This window comes from Phaseolus vulgaris, chromosome 7 (assembly GCF_051622355.1).
Source record: "Phaseolus vulgaris cultivar YP4 chromosome 7, ASM5162235v1, whole genome shotgun sequence".
Taxonomy (NCBI): domain Eukaryota; kingdom Viridiplantae; phylum Streptophyta; class Magnoliopsida; order Fabales; family Fabaceae; genus Phaseolus; species Phaseolus vulgaris.
Genome location: NC_143504.1, coordinates 5,209,296 through 5,219,632, shown reverse-complemented (window position 1 = coordinate 5,219,632; position 10,337 = coordinate 5,209,296). Strand labels below are relative to the sequence as shown.

Below are 10,337 nucleotides of genomic sequence, written 5' to 3'. Positions count from 1 at the left end.
GGATAGAAAGGGCATTTTCCGTTTTTATTTTATTTGTGAATTATGATTCTAAACGGTATTTTCACACTGAATTTAGAACAAAGAAGAAGGAAAATACATTAGCGTATTTTGGACGTTATTCATAATACTATCTTTCTAATTTAAATGCATATACTCACTTTCTTTCTATACTATTTTTTTTTTCTTATTTTGTTTGTACTATAGAACATAACGTAGCGTACTATAGAACATAGCGTAGCATACAGTTAAACACTAACACATCACTGAAGATGATTCGTTTATTGAGTTAGTTTAACACTAGTTTGCTGAAGGTTATAACTATAAAAAGATAAAGTTATTTATATGTATAATTCAATTTTATAAAAAAAATTATTTTGTAAATGTTTCAAAAATTAAATTTTATCCAAATATATCTTTCTAATATTTTACGATAATTATTTACAGTTGAATTTGCACTACTTTTTTAATAATTTTCTTTTCAATGTATGTAAGGCAACAATGAGTTGAAAGTTCAATGAGAAAAGGGTGATGATGAAAACAAAAAAATTTATTAGTTGTCTCAATATATTCATTTACTGATTTTCTTTCTCAATCAACATTTTGTTTTTAAATATGTGTACAGAAAACACTTTTGTTTTTACTTATGGTTGATCACGACAAGTATGTCTTTTTATTAAAACAATCAATTGAGTTACCAGTTTTATTATGAACTTTGATTTTATATAATCTACTATTTAATTTATTAAATTTCATGAAACATTGTATACAATCACAACAATCTTATATAGAATATTTTTAATTACATAAAAATGTATAATTATATCAGCTAAGGTAATTTTGATTATTATGTTTATTAAGTTGACTTCCTTGCTTTCCTTGTACAATGGTATAGATATTAATATTATATTATAAGTTATAGTTACGTAAAATTAATTAATTAAACCAATTAGAGTATCAATCGATCTCATATTTTTCTTTGATTGATTAGGGTATGTTGTAAATTGTATCGAAGGAAGAGACTGAAATGTTTACCTACCATATACTTTTTTTTATAAAGAGATAACAAAAATGTCATTCCTATAATATTAAAACCTTAAAATAGCAATATAATAAAGATTATATACAAATAACAATTATAGTTGATTAGTAAACATAAAAATAGTAAATACGATGATAAGGAAAATAAATAGTTTATAAAAATCACAATTATCAACTTCTTTTCAAGATTACCTATATTAAAGTAACTGGTTTACATATTTTTTGTAATGATATTAAATTTTACTCAATTAAACAAACTCAACTTTTAATAATTAAATTTAGGTTCTTTTAATTATTATTGGACCCTCGGTTTACTAAACTTACTATCATGATTCAAACTTATAGTACAATTTTAATGATTTTATTTTAAAAAATAACATTCTCCAAACATATTGTTTCTTGAAAATATGTTTACTAAGCTTAGGTTTTTAATAAAATTATTCTTAAAGGAAAAGTAGCTAACCTTTTTTTTAGTTGATATTTTTTTATGCTATAAAAATATCACCTTGTTCTTATTAAATTATTTAAGATGGTAAATAAATGAAAGTTTTGGATATATATATATATATATATATATATATATATATATATATATATATATTATAAAAGCTGATAGTAATCTTAAGAAACAAGGATGTGAACTTTTTTAAACTCAGCTTATTTCTATTGAATTTTATGATATATTAAAAGGGATATTGAAATTTTGAACAATATAAAATCTGAAGCAAAGCAAAGCATATGTAGAAATATGCAATTTGGATTTATTCCCATCATTGGTTTTTCCAATTGTGGTTGAGATTCAAGGTATGACTTTAATCAAAACACACTAGGTTGCGTAGACACAACAAACTTTGACCAAAATATGAAGGCAGTTTCTTCCTGCAAAGAATATTGTGCAAAGATAAACCAAAGAATATTTTGCAAAGATAAAATGGTCCCTATATATAAAAATTGTATATTTATTCCTTTTCATTATTGTATATTTATTCTTTTTCATTCTGGATTGTGAAATCTGACAAATTTTTCAACAAATTTACAAATTTTTGGACTGAGGTTCCTGTAAAATTTCGGATTGACACGTCTGATAACTTTATGGATTAGTGCTTCTTGTAACCTTTTGGATTGGTGCTTCCGATAGTACATGAATGACAGTGTTAATCAAAATAAAAAATACAAAACATCCATAATTAAAAAAATCATTCTAGATCCGTCAATCCGTAATTCAAAATATACATTCCAGATTCATAATTGAAAAAAATCATTCCTAATTCACCAATCCGTAATAGAAATTAGGCTTCTGGATCCAACAATTCAGAAATCAACGATCCAACAATTCAGAAATCAACGATTTATGTAAACTTTGCTTTCAGAACATCCTTCATCCAAAAAATAACATGATTCACTTCCATATTCCAATTTCAAATAAAAGATGAAGGTAAGTTAATTTATAAAATTGTGAGGGTAAAAGAAAAAAAAATGTAAAATTACAATAACAAACCGAAAAATATGAATAATGAGCGTCATTTCATGTTAAATTAAACCACTTAACTTTTTCAAATATAAGAATATATGTTTCTGTTTCTGACAATTTTATGTAAACTATTTTTATATTTTAAAAATATAAAAATTTAGTCATTTTTAAAAATCCATTTTTTTAAAGTTGAGAAAGATTAAATCTACGTCTTTTTTAAGTTTAAAGACAAAAAATTATAAAAATCTTGCCACCTTTATCGATTTATAAAGATTAAAAACACAACTATTTTTTTTTTCACCAATATAAGAAATGATGGACTGAAATTCTTTTTTCAAGGAAAAAATTCACTTAACAATCATAATAATACATATTCAAGTAATAATATTTTAATTAAATTTTTAAATTTATAATTTAAAATTCTAATTTATATTATTAAATTATTAAAATAAATTTGTGTATTATCAGATGGTCAATTCACCTCATAAAATAGTCGAAATTGACCTCAATAACATAATCTATACTTAAAAGAGTCCCTTGATAAAATTGTCTTACAATAATTAAATTGTACTATTTTCAGACCAATATATAATATATTATCAATAATATTCGTGCTAATTAAAATTCATTAATATTCGATTAGAACATTAATTCAATTAAACTCTATAAATAGATTGACAAATAACAAATAAAAGAAAATACATATTTATTATCTTTAAATACCGAAAAACTATCTTTAATATTTGATAATTTTTTGCAGGTATCTCAAGCGGTCACCAAGACCTTATCACGCCAGTTTTTTCAGTCCGAAATTGACATAGAAACCCTATAAGAAAATTTTGTATTGTAAGGATTATTTTTGATTAAAAATAGTAGAAGTGTGAAATTTTTTAGGTGGGTAGCTCCACAAAGAGAATTAGGGTTTTCACGTGAAGAAATAGTCGATGTCCCCCATTAAGGTGCTACAACACTGAGAGAAGATGCTTCATTTATATCCGTCATTCATGTCTCTACAATACCCAATTATCGATCACATGTTCTGTCAACTAAAAAAGGGGCCACTGGTTCAATGGGACTGGATTTGCTTTCTGGGTTTTCCTCGCTTAATCTCTCTACCTTCACATTAGCGTCACCATCAATGTTCTATTGAAAAACAATCTGGATTTTGAAGCTATTATTCCTTGGTCCAGTTTTTCATCTTTCCTTGGAGTGTAAATTACGTGTTCAAGTGAGCCAAAATTGCCCCTTCAACAACACCCTTAGAAGCTAGCTAGGCCAAACTTGGAATATTTAGAAATGGAATGACAGCAATAATGTAAGCATGAATTTTGATGAGTAAATGTCAAAGCAAAATGGTTCATGATATATAAGGACCCCTGGGCTAGTAAAAAGTAGGAACCTTGCCAAGTCTGCGTCTTATTCACAAAAGAAGTGTCATTGATTTTTTACAGCAGATACACATTTCGCTTTTACTTGAGACTTAATCAACGTCTCTGCAAATCACATCTGCACTTATTTTTATCTGTTTTCTTTTCACTCCTCCATTTTTTTTCTTTGAAGAGTATTCATTATTCGAATTCTGAATCATCCTCGGAACTGTACTCAAATTTATAGATATATTGCCACGAATTATCATATAATTTGTCCTAAAATCAAAAGCCGTTTCACCCTAAACATACAAGGAAAATGTTACTTAAGGGACACTAACTTGTGACCTAAAGAACATGTCATGCATGCAACCACATCCCTTCTAGCCAGGCTTGTTTCACACTTTCGCCAAGCTCAAGCATCATCATCCACAAACACAATATCATAACCTTTTGAACGATGATTTTGACATCAGAGAAACAAGGGTACACGAAAGATGAAGGCCTAGGCTACAAAGATAATCGGAAGTTACTATAACGGGAATCGTCGTGAAGGACAAACCAAACTGAGAAATAAGAAAAGTGGAGTTGCAAGCTGTAACTGGACTGTGTAAGCTTGCTTAACATGTGAGAAAAGATTCCCTGCCTCCATGTGGTCTTCTTTTGCAACCACCTATCTTCTGTGTTTCTTCCTACTTTTCTTGGGTTGTTGAGTAGTGTGAATACTTTTTTCCTAGGATTCATAATTGCAATCTCTTTCCTTCATATTTTATTTCAATAACAGAAATTATACAGACTAAATACATACCACAAACTAAATTTTAGTTGGCAATGTTCTCATACTAGTTTCTAAGCCTGGTTTACTCGCATTATTTTCTCTTCATCTTTAATTTTGGGCAAAAGAGAAGTTAATGCTACTCTTACATTATCTTCTCAGCATCTTATAATAAAAATAAGAAAAGTATTTGTCAGCATCAATACTTTCTACATTTAGTAACCAAGAGGATTAATTTAGAATTATTCTTTAGAAGAATGCCAATAAAGGAATGTAATAAGATACCACCGTTGAATGGGTACTAACAAATAGCATAGTTGAGTATTACAAGTGTAAGAAAACTACCCATCAAAGATTCCCTGCCTCCATAGTGGTCATTGCAATAACTGTATGTTTCGAGTGCTTTCTTCCTTCTTTTTATGGATACTCATAAAAGATTCCCTGCCTCCTTAGTGGTCTTTACTACTAACTCACGTTCTGAATGTTTTCTTCCTTTATACGGGTTGTTGCGCTCAGTTTAATTAGGTAAGTAGCGTGAATGCAATGCGAATACTATTCCTACTATTCAGGAACACATAATTGCTATTTGTTTTCTTCATCTTTTATCCCCAACCGATATACTGTTACACCAAACCAAATACACACCCCTGATTTAGCTGCTAGGATTCTCCCAACTTTCCCTCTCGACCAGGGTTACTCGCATTCTCTTTTCTCATCATCTTAGGTTTTGGGAAAGAAAAAGGTAATTGCTATTCTTCCTAATTATTCTCTAGTTAATCTTCCTAACATTCTATAGAAAAATATATTACATAAAAAAAACATGTTTAACATCTTAAAAACATTAATACTTCATGCATTTAATAAATAAAGGGTTAACACTTGGCAAAAGATTTAGAACTTTTCTTTGGAAGAATGCAGTACTAACAAACACCATAGTCCGGTAGTGCGAATGCAGAACCGCTCATCAATGTAAAAACATTCATCTCAGACAAAATTATTTCCTTTATAGTCTTTATACCATAGTCAACAGCTGCCAAGAAACAGATTACCTTTTTTCTTTTTTTGTTTTCCTTCAGTTCGATCCCAAGATAAGCATATAATGTAAACACAGTAAGTCTTTCTACAACTAAACCGAACAGTGGTAGTTGAGTTTCTGATGTTTCTTGGCCGTCCTAGTTACTTTCCACAATCACCTAGTACTATGGGATCAACATTAGAAATACAGCTTCTCCCCATGCAGAGCAGGAAGTGGGACAGTAGTTATAATTAACACACAGAACTGCTACCGTTAAACGGTTAGTGATTACAAACAACATTGCGAAAGTAAATTGGATCAAGGTCGTCATATCAGTGGTTACCATCTTCGAGGGTTGTCATTTCTATCGGTAGTAAGCCTGCTGATAAGTGGGTGCCAAGACATTTCCATAGCCACCATATGCAGGATAGTTCATAGGAGCCGCTGGGTAAGACCCTGCAATAGCTGGTGCAGGCTCGGGCGAATAAGCAGCATAAGGATTTGCTGGGGGACTTCTGCTGCCATACATGTGGGGTGGGGAAGGGTATGGTGGAAGAGCAGCTGGGTATTGCCCGTGTGAAGGAGACCTAACAAATGTAGGAGCAGCAGGGAAAGATGATACATACGCATTCGTCAAACGCCCAGCTTTGGCTGGTGGCATTGGACCTCCATTGCTGTTGCTTGCTCGAGTTCTCTTATTGGCAGGAACAGCAACCGGTTTCCTTTTCTCGGTCTTCACTGTCTTCACCTTCTCCAACTGTTCAAGTCGCTTCTTCAGATTTTCTGGAGGGAAATCAGCCTCAAGTTTGTATTCTTCAATGCATTTAATCACAGCCCTGAGTGCAGACTGCTCTTTCCTTGCAGCTAGGTACTGCCAAATTTCATTCAACACGGAAAAAAACAAAAAGATCGTTAATATATTAAACCCACCTCTTCTAATAACTCGAAAAAACAACACCACACAAATAGAGCGCTTTTACCATTTCCTGCCCTTTTTTTTCTTCCAACTAATCAAAGAAGCAACACAAATAGATGAGAAGAATCAGAAATCAGATCAGTATCTAACCAAGTACTAACACTAAGACCCTGAAAGATATCACCACTCTATTCCCCTATCTAAAACTGAATCCTAGCCATATTCTTTCTAATAAGCTGCATCCTCTGTCTATACAAAATAAACCAAAAATAGAAAACATGTTCGAAGCACCAACTACACATTCACAGCTATACTCGTCAAGCATGAAAGAAAAGAAAGTTCAGCCTCCACACATCGAACTAGTAAGGGCTGATTTGAATAAACTACTCCATAACCTTTACTAGAAGAACGAAATAAACCGAATTAAACTACTTTCCTATGCGCTAGAATTAACTTCTGGAAAAGTTTTACTCGTTCAAGTACTAAACCAAACCAAACCACGCATAAGCAAAGACAAAAAGGGAAAAATACCGCTGCTCGGCCTGCATTATTAGGATCTTCCAAAATAGAAGCCGCAACTTTCTTAGCATCCTTGAGAAAAGACTTCAACAAGGGAACAGGAGGGAACTTGTCCACAAGACCCACTTCATATGTAAAATGAACCGCATCAAGCTGCTGCCCTTTGCTGATCAACTCTTCAATCATATCTAGAAACAATACACGCAAACACAACACTTTCAGCAAACAAACAACAAATCCACAAAATCAATTTGCGGAGAACCGTAATTGTAACTATACCAGGCATTTGCTGAGTAAGACCAAGCGAAAGCGCAAGCTTCGGCATCTGTTTCCTCCAAGCGGAAGCAATAACAAGCTTCCTGTACAAATCCAAGTCCTCGTTCTTGACAATACCGAAGGTAACCACGTGCTGCAAGAATGTGTGGACGTCAGGTGTCTTCACGTTTTCCACGCCGCCACGCTCCTCCAAGATGGCCTTCCAAGTTTCCGCTATCTCCGTGGCCTGCTCCTTCACGGTGGGGGTGACCAACAGCCTCGATTTTCCGATGACCGGGTCGACAACGACAGGAATCAGAGACTCGAGGACAAGGACGCAAGCCCAGCCTAGGTCGTGGCCGGGCTTCTCCCCTCTCTTGTCGACCGGAAAGACTTCGGAGATGGCCTCCAGGACGAATTTGGCCGGATCGACGCATTCTGCGAGGGCGACGGGGACCTCGGCGCGTAATCCGTCGAGCTCCTTCTTCTTGGCGCTGAGGAAGGTCCAGAAGCCGAAGGCATCCATGCGGAGACAGAAGGACTTCAGTTTGAGGACGAGGCCGGTGGCGTCGTCAACCTCGCCGCCGCCGTCGTCCGCGTGGTCGTCGAGGAAAGAGGATAGGGCAGCTGTGCGGCGCGTGTCGAGCGTGCGGAGGGCGATCTGGAGCGTGGCGTCGAGGGATGTTTCGCGGCGGTCGAGCAGGCGGAGGGAGTCAGAGGTTGCAGTGTCGAGCGTCCGCATCTTACCTTTTAGGGCTTCGGATTTGTGCTTGAGGTCCTCCTCAAGAGAGGAGAAGTGGTCGGAGAGCTCCTTCCAGAGGAGGGTGCAGCTGGTCATGAGAGAGGTTTGGCGCTGGAACTCGTCGAAGCTCGGCTGAGTCAACTCGCTCAACTCGCCAGGATCGGGGATGGACCCCATGGTCGCGAACTGAAGAGAGAACACACGAAAACCCTATCTCGCTCGCTCACTCACTAACTCACTCACTGCGTTCAATCAATCAGAGAAGAAAGAAAGAAGCAACGAAACAAAGAGTAAAGGTGGTGCTGGTAAAATGAAATGAAGAGTGAGGGAAAGAGCCTCTGCTGACGTGGATGGGTAAGGTGGAGACACGTGTTGTCGTTGTCTGAAAAAGGTGGTTGAGGGGCGATGCTATAATGCGCTGGGTGTGCGTACAGGGAAACAAACTAGGCCAGCTTGATATTAGTTTCTATAAATTATTCATTTTCACTTTTCAAAATAATAAAACAAACACACATGTTGCCGTATATAGTATATACTTGTTTTCTTTATATCTGCTTTTAGATAATGTTTCAAAAGTATAATAGCCCTGCAAATAAGGAAGTAAAAACTCAAATACACTCTTTTTGTACAAGTTTAAGTACTCTAATTTAATCAGATATTATTATGTAAAATAAAAATCACGATTCAATAAACCTAATTAAAATTTTAAAAATCCTTAAACAAGTTTCATATCAACACGTTAAAAATGTTGAATCTAAAATATTAAAATAATTGTAAAGAAATAAATCTCTTAATCTAAAAAATAGTAGCATTCCTTGATAAGAATAATTATAAATATCAACAGTTTATTGGGAAGAATTTCCTTAAAAACACGTTTAAAATAATTATTTATTTATAAATTAAAATTTATTTACGTTAACATAAACAATTTTACACTCCATTTTAATTTATACAAATTAATTTTAACTCAAAACATTTATTTGATTATCTTATTTTTTATTACAAAATTTATTGTCCAAATTATTATTTTTATGTTGATAACTGTTATTTTTATTTTGATAATAATAAAATAATAGATAACAAAGATATTAATCATAGTATGCTAGTTGATTATAAATATACTCAGAGCAATATACAGTGCCCACTACCAAGCCAAACTTGCAATCAAATACTCAAGGGTATGTTCCAGTTAAGACTGTATTTATTCAATTAATCTATTTGAATCATCCTATCAATTTATTTTTATTTATCTTATTAATTTTTTTTTATCTTTAATTATATATTAACTATAAGTATCACATCAAATTGTACAATTAAAATAAGATATAACGGTAATAATAATAATTAAAAATTAGAAAGTTAATTTAAATTGTTTGACTCAGATAACCATTCCTTTTTGTTTGACTGAGAACGTATAAACTGAACTAAACATACTAATTACTTTAGTTTAATGCTTGAGAAAAGAAGAAAAGACAGTACAGTTTTTTTAATAAACATTTAATAAGATTCTATTATTTTTACTTTTATTAATATGATGTGGGAACAATATAATTTTTTTATTAAATGTGTGAAAATATTTTGATTTCAATCATAGATACAAATGCTGAGAATAACATGGTAATCTTGAGAGACATGAAAAGTTACATTTTTAGTTAGAAATAGAGGTGGTAAAATTAGAGTATAGAATAAAATTGATGAGAAGGGAAGAATAAAGTTAAAATTTGTCTTGAAAAGAATGATAATTGAAATGTTGAAGTGAGTTGGCAGAAGAATATTTTAGAAATTAGTTATGGTGAAAAATCCATAAAAATGATTGTGAGAGTGTAAAGGAGAGTGTCCTAGGAAACATTGGAATAGGGGCGTATGGGATGAAAGAATGTAGAATAGTTGTGTATAAATGGTAGAGAGAAGAGAAGATAAGAGAAGAGAAGAGAAAGAACTTTCCCAGAAATCGAAGATGGATCTGATGACAGAAAGAGACAGAGAGGAGTGGAGCTCCACATGGGAAGAGTCAGATAAAGTGGTAAAAGTGAGTGAAGAGAATGAAAGATAAGAGAGTAATTTAAATTAAATTAAAAGGAAAGGATTAAAAACAGACAAACACTATAAACATTGTACAGCACCTGCTATCACACACAGACACATGCATGCTTACAAATCTCTGTCCCTGTTAGGATAACCTATAATTCTCCCTCCACTTCCATCTCTCTTTTTAGATTCCACTCTTTCAATTAATAAT

The 10,337-nt window shown here is 33.0% G+C and overlaps 1 protein-coding gene across 1 annotated transcript; it reads right to left on the bottom strand.

The window, feature by feature from the left end:
* Window positions 1-5,635: 5,635 nt before the first annotated feature.
* LOC137827835 (FRIGIDA-like protein) lies at window positions 5,636-8,583 on the bottom strand. The gene is made up of 3 exons (XM_068634188.1): window positions 7,381-8,583; window positions 7,114-7,289; window positions 5,636-6,537 (listed from the first exon to the last, which is right to left on the bottom strand). The coding sequence occupies exons 1-3, from the start codon at window positions 8,273-8,275 to the stop codon at window positions 6,031-6,033; spliced, it is 1,578 nt and encodes a 525-aa protein (XP_068490289.1). The 5' UTR covers window positions 8,276-8,583; the 3' UTR covers window positions 5,636-6,030.
* Between the last annotated feature and the right edge of the window lie 1,754 nt (window positions 8,584-10,337).